The sequence below is a fragment of the Lepidochelys olivacea genome (genome assembly GCF_965140295.1).
Source record: "Lepidochelys olivacea isolate rLepOli2 genome assembly, chromosome: 3".
Lineage (NCBI taxonomy): Eukaryota > Metazoa > Chordata > Testudines > Cheloniidae > Lepidochelys > Lepidochelys olivacea.
Window position 1 is genome coordinate 30,297,100 of NC_140413.1, and position 20,906 is coordinate 30,318,005.

The 20,906-nt window shown below is 47.6% G+C and overlaps 1 protein-coding gene across 1 annotated transcript in view; it reads left to right on the top strand.

Annotated features, from left to right (window-relative positions):
- The first annotated feature begins 7,051 nt into the window (after positions 1–7,051).
- Positions 7,052–20,906, top strand: part of NOL10 (nucleolar protein 10) — a 91,111-nt gene continuing 77,256 nt past the window's right edge. Inside the window, exons 1-4 of the mRNA XM_084624567.1 lie at positions 7,052–7,208; positions 15,778–15,823; positions 18,461–18,559; positions 19,708–19,785. Of these exons, the coding sequence (XP_084480693.1) occupies positions 7,143–7,208; positions 15,778–15,823; positions 18,461–18,559; positions 19,708–19,785 (289 nt within the window). The 5' untranslated portion in view covers positions 7,052–7,142. The remainder of the gene's footprint in view (positions 7,209–15,777; positions 15,824–18,460; positions 18,560–19,707; positions 19,786–20,906) is intronic.

Here is a 20,906-nt window from a genome sequence, read left to right on the forward strand (position 1 = left end):
ACTAACTGTGATATGTAACCTGTTGCTTAAATCAGTCTCCACATACCAGATGACTTGTGGACATATAATGTAATGTTAATTTTTAAAAAATGCTCCAGAGGTGATCCTGGCAATTACAGGCCAGTAAACCTAACTTCAATACTAGGCAAATTGGTTGAAACTATAGTAAAGAACAGAATTATCAGACATATAGATGAACACAATATGTTGGGGAAGAATCACTGTGGCTTTTGAAAAGGGAAATCATGCCCCACCAATCTATCAGAACTCTTTAAGGGGCTTAACAAACATAGACAAGGTGTACTTGGACTTTCAGAAAGCCTTTGACAAGGTCCTTCCACCAAGGGCAAGCAAAATAAGCACTCATGGATAAGAGGAAAAGTCCTCTCATGGATCAGTAAAAGATAAGAAACAACGGGTAAGAATAAATTATCAGTTTTCACATGGAGAGAGGTAAATAGTGGGGTTCCCCCAAGGATAAGTTCATGGAGGATAGGTCCATCAATGGCTATTAGCCAGGATGGGTAGGGATGGTGTCCCTAGCCTCTGTTTGCCAGAAGCTGGGAATGAGCTACAAGGGATGGATCACTTGATGATTACCTGTTCTGTTCATTTCCTCTGGAGCACCTCGCACTGGCCACTGTTGGAAGACAGGATACTGGGCTAGATGGACCTTTGGTCTGACCCAATAGGGCCATTCTTATGTTCTAGATTCGATCATGGAGGATAGCTCCATCAATGGCTATTGGTCAAGATGGTCAGGGATACAACCCCATGCTCTGGGTGTCCCTAAACCTCTGATTGCCAGAAGCTGGACCTGGACAACTGGGGATGACTCAGTTGATGAATTGCCCTGTTCTGTTCATTCCCGCTGAAACACCTGTCACTGGCCACTGTCAAAAGATGGACCATTGGTCTGAACCAGTGTGGTCATTCTTATGTGCTTAGTCCTGGTCTACATTCACAGTTTTTGTACTGGTATAAATTTTTTGGTTAGGGGTGTGATTTTTTTTATAACTGAAATAGTTATGCCAATACAATCCCAACTGTGGATACAGTTATACCAGTATAACATTGTCATCACTTATTTCCCTTCCTGGATGGAAACACCCATACGAGCACAAAGCACCTTTATATGGGCATAACTGTATCTTTTCTATGGGTTGTCTATGCTGAAAAGTTATATTATGAACATAAGAATAGCCATACTGGATCAGACCAAAGGTCCATCAAGCCCAGTATCCTGTCTTCCAACAGTGGCCAAAACCAGGTGCCCCAGAGGGAATGAACAGTACAGGTAATCATCAAGTGATCCATCCCTTGTAGCTCATTCCCAGCTTCTGGCAAACAGAGGCTAGGGACACCATCCCTACCCATCCTGGCTAATAGCCATTGATGGACCTATCCTCCATGAACTTATCCAGTTCTTTTTTGAACTGTTATGGTCTTGGCCTGCACAACATCCTCTGACAAGGAGTACCACAGGTTCACTGTGCATTGTGTGAAAAAATACTTCCTTTTGTTTGTTTTAAATCTGCTGCCTATTAATTTCATTTGGTGACCCCTAGTTCTTGTGGTATGAGGAGCAAATAACACTTCCTTATTTACTTTCTCCACACCAGTCATGAATTTATAGACCTCTATCATATCCCCCCTTAGTCGTCTCTTTTCCAAGCTGAAAAGTCCCAGGCTTATTGATCTCTCCTCATATGGCAGCCAATCCATACCCTATTAATTTTGTTGCCCTTTTCTGAACCTTTTCCAATTCCAATATATATATTTTTAAATAGGGCGTGTGACGGTGCCCCCCATAAGGCTTTACGGAAATATGCTTATGAATATATATATGATATAACTGGAATATGTTTTATGCTACATATGCCATGTAACATATCTCTGTAAAGGTTATGATCTACTGAATCTATTAATCCTATTTGCATGCATGTAACATTTTTGTATTTGAAGTTATGAATATTTACTGTGTACTAGCTTGATTTTTAAATAGCCTTTGTTAAGCATTTGGTCAGCTTCTTGAGAAAGGAATGTGCAAATTAAGTGCCGAATCAAGAAGCACTTAAGAGACAATGGATCTTGGAAGGCTCCAATCCACATAAGAAGTCTACCTGAGGATGATCAAGGTAGCATGTGACCCGTGGCTGCTACCTATAAAAAACGGAGTCATGCATGGACATGGGACTTGCCCATGTGACTCCAAAACTCCATCTTGAAGCTGGACTTTGCATAGGAGAGAGGAGGGAGTCTCAACCCACAAGAGAAAGTCTATTTAAGTCCATGGGAGACCCCTCCATTTTGTCTTCAGCTGGCTAAAGAGATAGCCTCTCCACCCCCAAGGATACCTGAAAGAAACTGGAACAAAGGACAGTAACTACAGGGAGTGTGAATGATTGCTGGACCCAGACTAGGAGACTAGTCTGTAAAAGGAAGCTTACTGGAATTCCTCTGAGGATGAGATTTTTATCTGCATTCAGTTTTCTTACTGTATTAGACATAGACTTGCGTGTTCTATTTTATTTTGTTTGGTAATTCACTTTGTTCTGTCTATTACTTGGAACCACTTAAATCCTACTTTCTGTATTTAATAAAATCACTTTTTACTTATTAACCCAGAATATGTATTAATACCTGGGGGGGTAGGGGGCAAACAGCTGTGCATATCTCTCTATCAGTGTTATAGAGGGCGAACAATTTATGAGTTTATCCTGTATAAGCTTTATACAGGATAAAATGGATTTATTTGGGGTTTGGACCCCATTGGGAGTTGGGCATCTGAGTGTTAAAGACAGGAACACCTCTTAAGCTGCTTTCAGTTTAAGCCGGCACCTTTGGGGCACATGGTTCAGACCCTGGGTCTGTGTTGGAGCAGACTGATGTGTCTGGCTCAACAAGACAGGGTACTGGAGTCCCAAGCTGGCAGGAAAAGCAGGGGCAGAAGTAGTATTGGCACATCAGTTGGCAGCCCCCAGGGGGTTTCTGTGATCCAACCCATCACAGGGCGACCACATCTGCATGCAGTATTCAAGATATGGGCGTACCATGGATTTATATTGGGATAGCTATGTCTCTCAGGATGTAGAAAAATCAACCCTCCTGAGATGTAGTTAAACTGACCTAACCTTCAGTGTAGACAGTGCTAGGTCAATGGAAGAATTCTTCCAACGACCAAGCTACTGCCTCTCATGGAGGTGCGTTACCTACGACAGGAATACTCCTCCCATCACTTTAGTGTCTACGCTGAAACACTAAAGCTGCGCAGCTTCAGCTGTATCCTTCTAAGTGTAGACATAGCAAAGTGTGGTGTACTGCTTTAACTATCCAGCATAATTAAATCAGTACAAGTTTTGCGTGTAAATAGCCCTTAGTGATAGTATTACAATAGCATTTAAGACCCTAATTCTGACTCAGAACAAAATATGTTAGGTGCTTCATATACATTAGAGACAATTCCTGTCCCAGAGAACTCAGTCTAAATAGACATGACAAAGAGTGGGAAGAAGGAATTATCTCCATTTTGCAGAAGAGCAACTGAGGCAGAGAGAGTAGTAAACTTGGCCAAGCTCAGGCATGTCTGTGGCAGAAATAGGAAGAGAGGTCTCCCTACTCCTACTCAAACACTGTTCATAAAACTATGTTTCCTCCCTCATCTTTTTTAGAATCATTTTCCTCAGGTGGAAATGTTGGAATAAAAGACTTCAAAAGGGACTAACCAGTCTTATTAGGTCAGATCTTGGATATTAATTGGTGTTAGAGCATTAATTTAAAGGGGCTTATGTTGTTACATTTTGGACTTGTCTGTGTAGATGGGAGAATACCTATGTTATAATTATGTTACAGTCTTAGCAAACAATTTGATAGCCACACTGGATACACTGCTTTGCCTGGAGGCATCATGATAGCTGTCCTATTTTGGCATACGGTACACCCTTTTGTTCTACTGAATGACACAAATATGGGAATGATCAGGCCCTAAATATTTCCCTAGATGGCAAATAACCCTAGATTAGACTAATCTTCACATCAACTCCTGAACACTTTGAAGAGCTTCTTTTCAGTCAAGAATTTAGCAAGAACCAACTTTACTTTTCATATATTTCTACGTGGATGCGTCTGCACTCAGGTAGATCAGAGACCTCTGTTTTCAAGATCAGCCTAGTATAGGAGCTTCAAAAGACTGAAATACAACAGCACATTTTAGTACCAGCAGCAGGCTTTTTTCCAGTGCTATTAAACGTGATTGCAAACTTGAATTCATGCACCTGAATGCTAGCAGTGATTGGACATTCTGGGTATCAAACTCGTTCTGTGGAGAGGACTGAACTGCATTTTTAAATATGTTCTATGTGCAGGGGCATATACTAACCTTAATAACATAAAAAAGATCTTTCACATGACAATAGTTCACTTGTGCATTCAGATATTCTAATTACATGTCGTCATGGTAAGCTGTTTATTGAAAGAGAAATACCCTGAAGATTAGACTCCTCATTAGGAGTCCTTATCACTATTGAGATTAATATGGCAGGGAATGTCTACATGGGGAATTTTACCAGCATAATTATACTGGTGTAACTCCCCACATGCATGCTTATTTTGGAATAAGCGTGTTCACATGGAGAGGTATACCAATATACTTATACCCCTTGTGGACAAGCCCTGAGGTCTGGTCTACACTACAGAGTTAGAGCAACGCAAGGCAGCTTACATTGACCTATGTAAGTGTCAACAGTTAAATTTCACTCCTGCTGATATAATTGCCCTGCTATACCAATGTAAAAAGAAAAGGAGTACTTGTGGCACCTTAGAGACTAACCAATTTATTTGAGCATAAGCTTTCATGAGCTACAGCTCACTTCATCGGATGTAGTAACTCAACCTCCACGAGCGGCATAGAGTCAAGGTTGATGCGGCTAGGTTGATGCAGAGTCAGTGTAGACACTGCATTGCTTATATCGACCGTTACTGGCCTTCAGGAGTCATCCCATAATGCCCCACACCAACAGTACAATTGATGCAAGTGCTCCTGGTGAGGATGCACACCCGCCAACACAAGAAGCAAAGTGTAGACATGCCCAAGAAATGTAATTACTGCGGTACCTGTATGCCGACATAAATAAGATGAATTTAATTTTGTAGTGTACACTTGGCTTAAGTGTTACATCTTTACAATACCGTGTCGCTCTATTTCCTGCAGGAGTGAATTGGAGCCGGATCAACCACCTCTGGTTGCCAACCTGTGCTCCTGGATGTAACTTTTTTTTTTTTTTAAATTAAACCTTATGGTTGCAAGATTACATCTGGTTACATTTTTGAAGGTTAACAGACAACCTGAAACAACAGGTCACAGAAAAGTGTGAACTGCTCCATTTATCTCACTAGGTGTTAACTCTGAAGCATAATTACAGTATTAACAAGTTCACCAGTGATCAAAGCACACAAGAAAGAAAAGGAAGTTGCACTATGGAGTTCTGCAGGCTCTACTGTCAGCAGTATTTTGTTATAGTATCAGGAGGGGGTAGAGCTGGAATTGTAGAAACTGAACACTGGGAAAGTAACATCGCCCACACACAATTTGACCTCTGATTTCTAGCAATTTGCATGTCAGGTATTCTGATCTCTTTCCTCCCTGTACTTAGCTTGCTGTTTAAACTCTTGAAGACACTTTGTTCAGGTGTCAAATTTCCATTAGTATGTTCTCCTCTTATCTAACTGTTCCTTCAGTGGGTACTTTGGAAGATCCTCCTCATCCTCCCATCAACTTTCTGAGGGTGTTCCTGCAACATACTTCTCTCTAGCCTTGCCAAACATAACCTTGCCATACTCATATCCGTTCAGAATGGTTCTGCAAAGAACATTTTCCTAACCCACTGCTTTGACCATCTCACCATCCTTTTGCATCCTTACAATGGCTTGGTCTTCTCTGCTGTATCAAACAGCTAATCAGCACCCTATCATCTCTCATTCACTTCAATCAGCTCATTTGATGTCAGCCTCCATAGCTTGACATAGAATCATAGAATATCAGGGTTGGAAGGGACCTCAGGGGGTCATCTAGTCCAACCCCCTGCTCAAAGCAGGACCAATCCCCAATTTTTGCCCCCAATCCCCTCAAGGCTTGAACTCACAACCCTGGGTTTAGCAGGCCAATGCTCAAACCACTGAGCTATCCCTCCCCTCATTTGTTAAGTTTTTCAAACAAGTTACTGTGTGCTTTAATCCACCCTGCCCCTCACACCTGTGAAGAGCTACCTGTAAATATCCACAAGTCTAATTCATTATCCCTCTTAAAATTTTCCTGTTCTGTGATACCTAAAAAAACCCCCTGACAACAGTAAAGCTGTTAGCGGCCTGAGGCCGCTGAGCAACGCTATCTCCTTGCGTCCTATCTGTCATTTCCTCTTAGACTGTAAACTCTGTATGGCAGGGTCCATGCTCTTGGGCTGTGTGCATTTGTACAGCCCCTAGCACACGGGGGTGCTGGGCCGTGACTGGGGCTCACTGGCCCTGCAGCAATGCAAATAAGGAGACAGGCGCGCTCTTTATCCCGCTGCCGCTTCCTGACTCGCCCCCTGGGGCTGCAGGCGCCTCCACTCTGATCCCAGTGACTTGTACCCCCTGCTTCGCTCCAGCTGTTGCGCTCTCAGTTCCCGCCCGCGGGCCCCCCCTCCCCCATTAGCGGGCTTCCCCCGCTCCGGCTCTGACTCCTCTAGCGCCCTCCCCGCCCTCCGGTCTCCCCTGCGGGCCCAGCCAGCCCCAGCTCGGCGGAGCGGCTCTAGCCACAACCAGCGGCTCAGGGCCCCGGCCCGCGCTGCAGGCGCCAGACAGCCGCTGGAGGGGCGGGTCCTGACCCGCGCTCCGAGGCACAAGCCGCCACTAGGCCTCCCCGGGAGAGCCGGGCTGGAAGCAGGAAGCTGGAGGACCAGCACCTAACGGCTACTTTCCGCCCCCTCAGCGCGCGGGGGGGGGGGGTGTCACTCGACACTACCGGATCAAAGGGCAGCCGGAAGTCCCGGCGCGAGGGATTCCTTCCGGGTCGCTGATCCCGTCGCGTGCGCCGACTTCCGCTTGGCCGGCCACCCGCCAGCAAAGCGAGAGGCGCGGGCCGGCAGTCAGAGAAGGCGGCGGCCATGCAGGTCTCCAGCCTCAACGAGGTGAAGATCTACAGCCTGAGCGCGGGCCGGAGCCTCCCCGAGGTGAGGCAAGAGCGGCCCCCGCCCGCTGCTGCCCGCAGCGGGATCCTGGCCCTTTCTCCGCGGGTAGGGGGTGGGGCGCAGTCTCTGCTCCCGCGTGGGGGGCGCTGCACGGAAAGCACCCCCGTGCTCCCCCTCCAGGACCTGGACAGGCGCGTCTGCGGCAGGGGAACCGCTGCCTCTGCTCCGCCTAATGTCCCCCAGCCGCCTGGGCGCTTCCCTCCTGGCCGGGCCCACGTCGGCGGGGAAGGGGGCGCTCAGGCTGGGAACACGGTTGCTGAAACCCCTTTAAACTTTGTGCGTGAACCTGACAGAGCGACGGAGTTTCTTCTAGAACGGCGGTTTGGCGGGGGGGCGTGTTCAGGCCTGTTTTTCTGACTCTGTAAAGCCTGCCCCTGTCCGGGTGAAGATCTGCTTGAACAACAGGCGAAACGGTGAAACTTCCTCGACAAAACCTGCTGCAGTGTGCAAACGGGCCGCGGAGGGGGGGGGGGGCAGAGAACTCCCTACATCAGTGGTTTTCAACCTTTTTTCAGTTGCAGATCCCCTAACAAATTTCCAGTGGAGGTGGCGATTGGGGCTGTGTACACGCTGCAGTTTAAGTCTGTATAAGTAATGCCACTCTGGTGTGAATAAGGGTTTGTCTACACTGGCAATTAACAGCGCTGCAACTTTCTCCCTCGGGTGTGAACCCCCCCCACCAGAGCGCAGCAAGTTGCAGTGCTATAAAGCGCCAGTATAAACAGTGCCCCAGCACTGGGCGTCATGCCCCTTGTTGAGGTGTGTTTTTTTAGAGCGCTGGGGGAACTCTCTCCCGGCACTGCGCCGTCACCACACAAGGCACATTAAAAGTGCTGCCAGTGTACGCTAGCCCTAATAAGCTACCCCCCTGAGTGAAGTACATTACACCAACGTAAGCACTGGCGTGGACAGCGCTGTCCCGATGACATAGCTGTTACTGCTCATGGGGACTGGAGTAATTGAGTTGATGGGCTTAGCACGTCTGCACTAGCAGGGGTGCAGCTGCATGCTCTGTAGTGTAGCCATAGCCAGTGAACCTGCAGGGGTGTGCGGACCACAGATTGAAAGCCGGTGCCCTAGAACTTTCTTCTCTAGTCTCTCTGGGATCAAGGTTTCAGTAGCCTTCAGAAGGAGATTAGACCTGTATGCAGATAATATTAATATCCAGAATTATATTAGTAAAAACCTCTAAAAAGTAAATGTTTATGGAGAAATATAATACCTCAGGCTTCAGAGATTAAGACAACCTCTAACTATTAGAGGCTGGGGAAAGGTGAGCTGGGGTAGATTATCCCCTTTTTTATGCCTTTCTGCATCATGGTTTTTTTGCAGCTCTTCCGAAGCTCATGGTATTGACTACTGTTGGTGATAGGATACTAGGTTAGATATACCTGTGGTCTGATCCACCTCTGCAATTCCTCTGTTCATACAGATGTTATAAATTGTGGTAATAAGTCTTAAAAATTGGGTTTTAAGTTGATGGTGTCCCCTTAATATTTTTGTCCGTGTCTCACACGGATATCTGAGAAACAGAATCATAGAATATCAGGGTTGGAAGGGACCTCAGGAGGTCATCTAGTCCAACCCCCTGCTCAAAGCAGGACCAATCCCCAATTTTTGCCCCAGATCCCAAATGGCCCCCTCAAGGACTGAATTTACAACCCTGGGTTTAGCAGGCCAGTGCTCAAACCACTGAGCTGTCCCTCCCCCCAAGGACAAAGTGGAGTGGACAAATAGGAATAGAACAAAGTGAAGAAAACTGAAGAAAATAAATTTTGTCTCATGACAAAATTGTAATAATTTTGAGTGAAGTCTGTGCTTGTTTTACCTAAATTAACTGCCCCAATAATAACCTTACACATATTTGTGGATTATATCATTCTCTCCCACCCCATTCCTAGTCTCTTTCTTGACAGCTATCCTAATCCTTGGAATTGTAACTTGTAGGGCTTTTAGACTTAGATAAAAGTTGTGTTGCCAGTATGTTAGCTAGCACATGCTAACTAATACATTTGAAAAGTTTAGTGTAGACTATGAAGTTTATATACTTTAACGTGTGCTAAACTGTTAGACTTACAGCTAGGTAGGAGCCTTGTCTACACTAGGCTGTTAAAACTTGTTAGTTAATTAGTTAACATGCTAACAGCGCATCTTAAAGCCTCATCTAGACAAGGCTAGAGTTGATGGCAAAGCTGGTTTTGGGAGTGTAGAGGGGCTAAGCCAGGGCTCGACCATCTCCGGGGCGGTGGGGAGCCACACCGGCTCAATACACGCAGTTATCTTTGGGGAATTTGTCTGGCCACTGCAGTCTCCCTCGGCAGCCCTTGCGGTAACTGGACTGAGCACTGTAGGTCCGGGCAGGGCACCTAATAGTAGCTCAGGCCCTCAGGCAGGGCTGAGCAAATAGCCCAATGTTAGTAGGCCAGGCCCTGGGTCAGGGCGGGGCACCAAATAGTCAGTAGCTCAGGCCCTCATGCAGGGGCTGAGCAACACAGCATGTGTGAATTAGCCCAGGCCTCCAAGGACCTGGAAGAGGGAGAGATTGCCATCCACGAGTTGAGTGGCAGGAGGGACACAGGCCCACCCACTCCACTGCATCCCAGCCCGGGGCCCTAGCAGCAGCAAACAACCCGCTGCTGGGTCAGTGGGGATCCTGACCGCAACACACTGACATGGGTTCTGGCAGAATTACAGCCAGACTAGGGTCGGCTATCCCCGGGCTACTTCCTAACTCCCCTTCTTCTGGTACCTGGGTCCCGGCAGTGGTCTCCAGGAGGTCCAGCACCATTGGTTCCTTGGGGCAGTGGACAAGCGGCTGGACTGGTAACTCCCCTGGATAGCTGGCACAGGGCAGATCCGGCCAGTCTTGCTGTGGACCTGGGGCCGTGGGGTTTTCCCAGTCGCGGGCTAGGCTGGCTACGTCTGGCCTCCCCGGCGGCTGGTCCTGTAGTGAGCTCTGAGGGCCCACCTTTCTACTTCTGGATTGCCGCCTGTCCCTCTGAGGGGCGGGCTCAGAGCTTCCTGGCTCCGTCCACTCTGGTGGCTGGAGGGGCTCAACCCTCTCCGGGGAGTCACACCACCTCGCTACCCCCGTCTCCCCCAAGTCTGGCTCCCGCTCGTCGGGGTCAGACTCTTCCATCCCTCCTAGGCGGGACAGGAAGTCTGCGTTCGCATGGTCCTTACCAGCCCTATGCCGGATGGTGAAAGCGTAGGACTATAAGGCCAGATACCACCGCAGTAATCGATAGTTGTTATTTTTCATTTTTGTTAACCATTGGAGGGGGGGCATGGTCCGTGACTAACGTAAATGGAGCCCCAAGGAGGTAATACAGCAGGGCGCCACAGGCCCACTTCACGGCGAGTGCTTCCGTTTCGATCACGGCATAGTTCTTCTCGTGAGGGAACAGTTTTCGGCTGAGGTATAGGACCGGGTTGTCATCTCCATCTCCATCCACATCCTGGGATAGGACAGCCCCGAGCCCCACCTCCGAGGCATCGGTGTGGAGGATGAACCCCCAGTCAAAGTCCGGACTGTATAGGACTGGCTCCTGGCAGAGACACGTCTGGAATGTCCGAAAGGCGTCTTCACAGTTTTGGGACCATTGCACTCGCTGGGGACTGTTCTTCGTCAAAAGTCCTGTTAAGGGGGCTGTGATGGAAGCAAACTGTGGAATGAACCGCTGATAGTAGCCGGCGAGCCCCAGGAACTGTTGTACTTGGTGTTTCGTAGTGGGAGGCGGACAGGCTCCCAGGGCTTGCACTTTCCCCACGAGGGGTCTCACTCGTCCTTTCCCTATGATGTACCCAAGGTACATGGCCTCCTGCCACCCGATGCAACACTTTTTCGGGTTGGCTGTCAGTCCCGCCTGCTGCAGTGATCTCAATGCTGTGCGTTCCAGGTGGTCCTCCCAGTGGCGGCTGTATATCACGACATCATCCAAATAGGCCACCACATAGGCTTGACGGGATCGCAACAGACGATCCATCAGTTGCTGGAATGTCGCCGGGGCCCCGTGGAGGCCGAAAGGCATCCGGGTAAACTGGTAGAGTCCCGAGGGGGTCGCGAATGCAGTCTTCTCCTTAGAAGTGTAGTCGAGCGGGATCTGCCAGTACCCTTTACTGAGGTCGAGGGTGGTAATGAACTGGGCCTCCCCCAGGCGGCCAAGCAGTTCATCTACATGGGGCATAGGGTAGGCATTGAACCGTGAGATGGCATTCACCTGCCAGAAGTCTATACAAATGCGCCGGGTGCCGTCGGGCTTGGGCACAGAGACCACCGGACTACGCCACTCACTCTGCGATGGCTCAATGACTCCTAAGGCTAGCATGGCCTGTACCTCTTCCTCCACCTCCTGTCGCATTCGGTATGGCTGCAGCCTGGTCGTCTCCCAGATTACCTTTCCCGGCTCTGTCTGGATGGAGAGATGGACCAGGGTCGTATAATCGGGTAGGGCCGTAAAGGTTCTCCAGAACGCCTGCAGCAGACGTTGAGCCTGCTTGTGCTGTTCCTCCATGAGGGTATTGCTGAGCTGGGGGCTGGCAGGGCCCTCGGTCAGGGGTGCACAAGGACCCAGCTCTGGCGGGCAAGGGTTAATCAGCAGACCCTCCCGCTCTCGTCACGGTTTCAACAAATTCACATGATACCGTTGGGTCTTCTTGCGCCGGTCGGGCTGGTGGATCTCGTAGGTGCCAGGCCCGACCTTCCGAGCCACCTCATAGGGTCCCTGCCATCGGGCCAGCAACTCTGACTCGCTCGATGGCAGGAGGCGCAGGACCCGATCCCCTGGTTCAGCGACCCCCTGGTGCGCGCCTGCGCATCCTGGTTATAGGTTTGTTCCCGTGTCTCCTGCACCGCCTTCAAGTTCTTATGAGCTAGGGCTCCAGCCTGAGCGAGGTACTCCTGCAGCTGGAGGACGTACTTCAGGAGGCCTTGGGTTGGAGAAGGGGACTGCTCCCATGTTTCCTGCATGAGGTCCAACAGGCCCCGTGGATGGCGTCCATATAGCAGCTCAAACGGGGAGAACTTCGTCAACGACTGGGGTACCTCTCGGATGGCTAGCAGCAAGGGAGGGAGCAGCTGGTCCCACCGGCGTAGCTCCTCTGGGGGGAACTTCTGCAACATCTCCTTCAGGGTCCGATTGAACCATTCCACCAGCCCGTGCATCTGCGGGTGATAGACGGAGGTGCGTAATTGTTTCACCCCTAGGAGGTTGCATACCTGCTGCAACAACCGGGAGGTGAAATTGGTGCCTTGGTCCGTTAAGATTTCCCGGGGCAGGCCCACTCGGGCAAAGACCTTCACCAGTTCACCAGCGATGGTCTGGGCGGTGGTGCTCTGCAATGGCACGGCCTCCGGGAGGCGTAGTCAACGATGACCAAGACATACCGGAACCCTGAAGCACTTTTTGGAAGCGGACCCACCAAGTCCATGGCCTCTTGCTCGAATGGTGTCTCTATTATGGGCATGGGAACTAGAGGGGCCCTGGGTACTCGCGGGGGAGCGGCTAACCGGCACTCTGGGCAGGAGCTACAATAGTTCCTCACTTCCTGGTGAACACCGGGCCAGAAGAACCACGTCAAAATCCAGGCGAAGGTCTTTTCATGGCCTAAGTGCCTGGCAGTGGGGATGTCATGCGCAAGCTTCATCACAGCCCGTCAGTGACACCGTGGTACCAGCAGCTGCGTTCGTGGTTCCTTCGTGCGGGGGTCGCAGTCAATCCGGTACAGACTGTTCCAGCGTAGCTCGAAGTGGGGCCACCTGATTGCGCACTGAGGGTCGACCATAGTCCCATCAAAGGCCGCTAGGTATTTAAAGGCCTGGCTCAGGGTGGGGTTGGCTTTTTGGTCCTGGCAAAAATCAGCATGGAGTTGGGATTCGGCAGAGGGCCCCAGCAGGGGGCCGTGTGTTTCCTCAGTCCCTTCTCCAGGTTCCGGGGTCCCGTCCTCCTCCTCCGGTAGGGCCTCGGGAAATTCTCCTTCCAGCGTCGGGGTAGAGTGGAGGATCTCCTCAAAGGCGGGCCAGTCCTGCCCCAGGATCACCGGGTATGCAAGTCGAGGGGCCAGGCCAACAACGATTCGTCGGGTGACCCCGGCCACTGTCAATGGGATCCAGGCACTGGGGTAGGGCCGAACATCGCTGTGGATGCATTGCAGCTGAATTGTTCCCAAGTGGGAGTCCACCGGCGGTCCCAAAGCCTGGCGAATCAGTGTCTGCCCGCAGCTGGAGTCTAGCAGGGACTGGGTGGGATGGTCCCCGACAGCTACCGGAACTGTGATCTTGGGAGCCTGTGGTAGCCGGGCCGTGGTTTCCCCCGCACAGACAAGGCCAAAGCTGCAGTCCATTTCTGTGCAGTCCTGCTGCAAATGTCCATACTTCCCACATAGAAAGCAGGGCCCGAGTTCAGGGCGACCACGCTGGGTGGGGGCTCCTAGGTGCACTCCAACTGGTCCCCGGGAAATTCAGTATGGTGGTTGCAGACCCTTGTTGAGGGGGGAGCTCAGGGCGTCTGGCCTGAGGCCCTGAGCGAGCCTTTTGCCTGCGGGGGAGGTTCCATCGCTTGGTCGGGGTGCCCCCTTTTCTTTCAGTGTTAGTGCGCTCTGGCCCAGGGGTTTGGGTTCGGATGACGAGCCTCACCAGCGTTTCAGCTGCGAGGAAGTCTTCCATCAGCGTGACGGCGGCTGCTAACATTGCTGGCCGATGGTGGAGCACCCAGGCCCGTCCTCGGGCCGGGAGGATTTGTACGAACAGTTTTAAAATGATTTGTTCCGTGACCACCTCTGCCGTCTTCCTGTCTGGTTGTAGCCACCGCTTGCACGTTTACTTCAGGGTTTGGGCCACCAGCTGGGGTCTGGTGCCTGTGGGGTATGTCTGACTTTGGAACCGCTGTCAAAAGGTGTCTGGGCTGACATCCAAGGTGTCCAAGATTGCTGCTTTTAGCTGCTTATAATCCTTTGCCTCACATGTAGCCAGCCCCCGGTATGCCGTTTGGACAGTCCCGGTCAAGTGTGGGGCCAAAAGAGTGGCCCATTGGTCAGGGGCCCACTCAGCAACCAGCGCCACCCGTTCAAATGTCACCAAGAAAGCCTCGGGGTCATAGTCAGGTCCCATCTTGGTTAGCCGGACTGGCACTGTGGTGCGTGAGGATCTGGCCGCATTTCCCAGCTGCGGCTCCGCAGGGCGCGGTGATGCCGTCACTAACTGCTGGAGCTGGGCTCCTAGCTGCTGCTGGAGCTGGGCGGCGGCTTGCTGTCGCTCCTGGGTCTCCATCAGGAGCTTAATTAGTCAATCCATCTCCATGGCTCTCTCGGGGTGGCTCTCCCCCTCAAACCCCTTCTCACAAGGGCTGAGGGATCGTGCCTGCATTCTCCACCACGTGTAAAGGGGCTGAGCCGGGGCTCGACCCCCTCCGGGGCGGCGGGGAGCCACACCGGCTCGCTACACACAGTTAACTTTGGGGAATTTGTCCGACACTGGGAATCTCCCTCGGCAGCCCTTGCAGTAATTGGACTGAGCACTGTAGGTCTGGGCGGGGCACCAAATAGTCAGTAGCTCAGGCCCTCGGGCAGGGGCTGAGCAACACAGCATGTGTGAATTAGCCCAGGCCTCCAAGGACCTGGGAGAGGAGGAGATTGCCATCCACGAGTTGGGTGGCAGGGGGGATGCAGGCCCACCCACTCCACTGCGTCCCAGCCCGGGGCCCTAGCAGCAGCAAACAACCCGCTGCTGGGTCAGTGGGGATCCTGACCGCAACACACTGACATGGGTTCTGGCAGAGTTACAGCCAGACTAGGGTCAGCTGTCCCCGGGCTACTTCCTAACTCCCCTTCTTCTGGTACCTGGGTCCCAGCAGTGGTCTTCGGGGTGTCCAGCATCATGGGTTCCTCGGGGCAGTGGACAAGCGGCCGGACTGGTAACTCCCATGGATAGCTGGTGCAGGGCAGGTCCAGTCAGTCTTGGTGTGGACCTGAGGCCGTGGGGTTTTCCCAGTCGCAGGCTAGGCTGGCTACGTCTGGCCTCCCTGGCAGCTGGTCCTGTAGTGAGCGCGAAGGTCCCACCTTTATACTTCCGGGTTGTGCCTTTCTACTTCCGGGTCGCCACCTGTCCCTCTGAGGGGCGGGCTCAGAGCTTCCTGGCTTTGCCCACTCTGATGGCTGGAGGGGCTCGACCTTCTCCGGGGCAGCAGGGAGCCACACCGCCTCGGTACAGGGAGGCTGTGATTCTTAAGATTTTATGTGGGGAAAAAAAATGTATAACTGCTCTGATTGCAAAGATAAACGTTCTGAATTTAAAAGCTGTAATAATCAGGTGAGTGTTGAGAGACTCACAGCACACTCAAATTTTCAATTACTTTTTTTCTTAAGTGTGAAATTATTAAATATCTTCATGGAAATGCTTGCTTTGCTATACATAGCACAATAAACAGAAAAAGAATTAATTTGACTGTTAAATCCCAGCATTGTTTCACTGGCAAATTTGATAAATCTAACTCACACTTTCTTTTCCTAGCACTTTAAATTAGTACTGACAGCAATTATTTTCCTTTTCTTACAGTGGCTTTCTGATAGGAAGAAGAGAGCACTACAAAAGAAAAATGTGGGTAAGTTGTCCTTAACACATACTGTTCAGTAATGGGTTGCATTTACATAGCATCCTAGTCCAGAGGTAGATCAAGAAACTTTACAAACTGATTTAAGAGCTACAATTATATCTTGCTTATGTACGTAGATAGTTGGCAGCCACCTTTGGATTGAAGAGGCACAGCTGTAAATTGTTGTAGATTATGGGGTCAAGAACTAAACTTTCTCATGCGCAATATTGTACAGTTGACTGGATGAATTATGGGTTGTTCTTGAATTCCTATGAAGCATCAGGTGTCGGCCACTGTAGGAAGTGGGCCAGAATATATGCTGGACCCCTTTTACATATACATTATGATAAGATTATATCTGCATCAGAAATGTGACAATTATGATCCTCAAGGACAATGCAGTTGGTTATACTCACATTTCTCAGCACTGAGTACTGATATCAGAGCATTCTTTTCTGGCAAGAAGTCCTGTCACCAAGATCTGTTGTTTAATTAAAATGTGGATTTTACATTTTGAGTTGAAGCCTCCTCTTCTTGTCCCAGACTCTATGCTGTTAAAAAATGCCCAGCAAACAAAAAAACCTGCAAACAAAAATTCCTACCCATGTGTAGTCATGCTTCTCTGCCTAGAGATCGGGAGGAAAAAAACCCCACCTTTTTACTCTGGATTTTTATGCTCTTTTGTTTTTGGTATAAATACCATAGTGATAACTGCCATACGGAAAGCTAAAATAGATATATATATTGGATTTTATTGCATGAATCTATAACAGAGGGCAATGTGATACACTATATCAGGGTTTCTCAGCCCATGGGTCGGGACCCAAAATTGGTTCGCCAGAATGTTTCAGAGCGTCGTGTGGCAACTCCTGTGGCTACAATCCTGTGAAGCTGGCTGGGCTGCCTCCCTACTCCAGGAAACCTCCGGGGTCCCGGTGCCACTCAAGTTCACTGCAACCCTAGAAGTTGCAATGCCTGGAGTGGAGAGCCATGCCCAGCCAGCCCCACAGCACAGGAGCTGCAAGAGCCGCCACTGTGGGGTGAGTGCTGGGCAGAATCTGCCTGAAACTACCCCAGGGCCTCCATCCCCAGATTATTTACTGGGTCATGACAGGCTATTAACATTTACAGCCCAAAAAGGTTGGGAACCACTGCACTATACAATGTCTCTGCTATATAAGGTAAAAAGCTATTTAACACACTGTCTGTACTATAATTATACTAATATACCATAACTGAAATGATGTGATTTGTTCTATATTGATATAGTCTACTTCTGAAAATTCACAGAATTTACTGATCTGTAAATTTATCACTCAGCATATTTTTGGAAGCAGTATTAATTACTCCTAGGAGAATTCTGCGCATCTGTGGACTAGCAGAATTCATTTGTCTCACATAATTTTGTAAAAAGAAAAGGGGTACTTGTGGCACCTTAGAGACTGACAAATTATCCGATGAAGTGAGCTTTAGCTCACAAAAGCTTATGCTCAAATAAATTTGTTAGTCTCTAAGGTGCCACAAGTACTCCTTTTCTTTTTGCGGATACAGACTAACACGGCTGCTACTCTGAAACCTGACATAATTTTGTATTTTCCCACATAAAAAACACTTTGCCTAAGAAGTGCTGAAGTTCCGCCTTTTGCCCAGAAGAGGCTGCTGTGGCGCTAGAATAGCCAGCATGAAAGCAGCTGGCTGTTCTGGCGCCACAGCGACTTCTGGTGGACAAAAGGCGGAACTGCAGCACTTCTTAGGCAAAGTGTTTTTTATGTGGGAAAATACAAAATTCTATTCCAAGTGCTGCAGAATTCTCCCAGGAATAGAGTTCATCACAGCACCCTGCCCGCAGAGCTAGGTTAGGACACAGTGGGGCACACAGGGCTGCTGGGGGTCACAGACTAGGGTTCAGAATGGCTCGTGGGGCAGGGGGACAGACTGGAGCATGGGCTCAGGAGCTGGTGGGGTGACAGCATTGAGCCTGGGGGAGGGGCGGGGTCAGGGGCAGACATGCCTGACTGAATGAGAGAGGCTTGGGGTCAGCCAGGGTCTGCATGGTGGAGGCTTCGCAACACCCTAACAATCTTTCCCCCCACCCCTGCAAAGAAAAACCTCCCACCAACACCTTCCAGGTTCACTCCTAGGCTCCTTCCCTCTCCCTCAACTCCCTGTCTCCCCCAAGCCTTTGCACTGTTTTTGACAGGTGCAGGAAATACAATTCTGTATTGTAACTTAAATGACGTACACAAAGTTCTGTATTAATATGCCTCGTAAGGAATCTGTCAAAAAAAATTACCAGAATCTTTTTTTTTTTTTTTTTTTGTCTGTGTTGTTACAGACATACTTTCTGACAGATATTTTGAAACAAATTACCAAAATAATTGTAACTGGCTTAATTATATTGTGTTATTTTGACAAATAAAATATGCAGAATTTCAAATATTCCGTACCAAATTTTAAATTTTTTGGTGCTGAATTTTTAATTTTTTTGCGCAGAATTCCCCCAGGGGCATTATATTAAATGTTAATCATGCTTAAAATGAGGATTTTTGTCCTTTGTTTAGTTACTAATGATGCTGCCTTAGAAAACTTTGCCTGTCAAACAAAAGATGTTACCAGTTTTCTTTAATAGGAATGTTTTCTCTTCAGATGTTCGCAGAAGAATTGAACTTATTCAAGACTTTGACATGCCCACAGTTAGCACAAAGATTAAGGTATCAAGGGATGGACAGTATATTATGGCAGCTGGTGAGTTAACTAAATGTTTATGTATGCCAAAGGCTAAAATATTAGAAAACCTTGACCTGGAGCTACCTTACTGAAGGAGAGAAAACTTTCTAGATAATTTTTAAGTGTCAATGTATAGGTGCTTTTTCAGCTTACTGTTACCAGGTGGTGATCCTGGTAGCTCACATGTCATGATGCTCCGTGAAGCACTTCTTTGTAGCACATGGGTATTTGTAGAATTTAATTAAGTTATTTTTTGCAAATGGAGGCTGCCCTTGACACTTCTATTACATGTATATGAATCTGGCTTTCAAAATAAGTTTTTAAAGTTTAATTGATTGAAAATCCCAATGGCCACCAAACTATTTACTGATCCAAATTTGCATAAGTAATGAAACCTGGTTTTGATTGTTTTTTTTTTTTTTTAAATCAAAAGTAAAAATCAGTGAAACTCTAAATATTTAATGGATTGGCCCAGGTAAACCATATATTATTTGATATTAAATGTACTATTTTAAGACATGATAGCTGCATGTCTGACTTGGTGAATGAACAGTAAATGTGGTCTTTAGTTATGAATCTCACTTTAATGGTAAAGTGTAAGGAAAATGTTATCTTCCTATTCCATTCTATGGGTACTTCAGCCATTTTGATTAAAATGCTCCTGTTATGATTATTATTCTTGTACAATAATCATATCTTCTTTTAAATTAATCTGGTATTCTTTAAAAGGATGGAGGTATAGTACTACAACTAAACTTCACAGAGAGAACAACTGAGAATTAGTTATTTAAGCAGACCTGGGCAATCTAATACAGTACACAGGCTTAGCCTTTCAGGCTGATTAGAAGGTACTATTGTTAAATCCAGGCACAGAGACCGTTATCTTCAGCTTAGATGTGTTTGTGTGTGGTTTTCAGAATAAATCTGCAGCACCAAGATCAAGGTTTTCAAAAACGGGTCCCTAAAGTTATGTCCCTACGTGTCTTGATATTTAAAAGTTGCAAGCACTCAGCAGCTACCATTGATTTCTAGGGCTAAAGGTCCCAACAGTTGAAATAATGGCAAAAGTAAACACTGTGCATACTTAAGACCTGACTCTGTTTAACTGATTGTTTTGAAAACATATTCTCTGCTTTGCTTATGTCAGTGATAAAACTGTTTTGCAGGAACATATAAGCCAAGGATCCGGTGTTTTGATACCTATCAATTATCCCTGAAATTTGAAAGATGCTTGGATTCTGAAGGTCAGTAAATGATATGGCTTTAAACTGTATATGGGAAACAGTGTAGACCTGTGAGTAGAGCACTGAAGTGGAGTAAAGAGACCTGTGTTCTGTCATTAACTTGTTGTGATTTATGCAAGTCACTTTTTCGTACCTCCATTTTCCCATCTGTAAAAGGGGGATAATGTTACTTAACGTATGTTGTAAATCATTTTGAATTCTGTGGGAACTTAAATAACATATCTAAAGCAAAGCACAGGCTATCTGATTTACCTTGTAACTTAAGTTTGTAAGATCATAAGGTTTTACATTGCACTTTTCTTGGTAATTGTTAGATCCAAATGTCCATGTGTATCTTTGGTCAACCCAAATGGGATTTCCGTAATCAATAAGATTGCTAGAAAGTGAGCCATCAATCCTAGATAAACATGCTTTTATGGCTGGCTGGCCTTTTACAATTTTTTTTTTTAATTACAAAAAAAATCTAATCAAATAACCTTTATCTAATCAGCTATCAAGAAAAGCAATAAGTACAGAGTAAAATTTACTAATTTGCCTACTCCTGTCTTGAATAGTAGAAACTGTCACACCAGTATTGCAGTTTCTTCTTTCCAAGTGAATCAATCTAGTTAGTGTTCTAGAAAACTGTAAAAAGCTTTAATTTTTTTTATTCAGTATCAAATTTAAATCTGTAAGCTAGTTAAGGTTATTAATTATATGTTAATTGCTTACATTCTGAATGGAATTTGAGCTTATTTGCCTTCTTTCCTATCTGAAAAGCACTTTACATGTTGTGAGTGCTACTAGAAATGAATAAATAATTTCATCTAAAAAACTAAATTAAGATATTATTAAAGTTGTGTGGTTAAGTGCTCAAGATATGACAAAGGCAAGGTTGTACTTTGTGCATATTCGTTATGATAACTTTGTGCATATTCGTTATGATAACCTTTAATTTCATCATTACATCTCCATTTGTTTTAAACATGTGTATAGTCTTCTAGTATTCCAGAATAACAATCTGTGAAAGTCATTAATTTACAAAGAACTCCTTCAGAGTAAGTACAACAGTTTAATAGTGGACACCTGCTGGCATATAAAAGCTGCCTAAATTCACCAAAAAAAATTGCCTTTCTCTGACT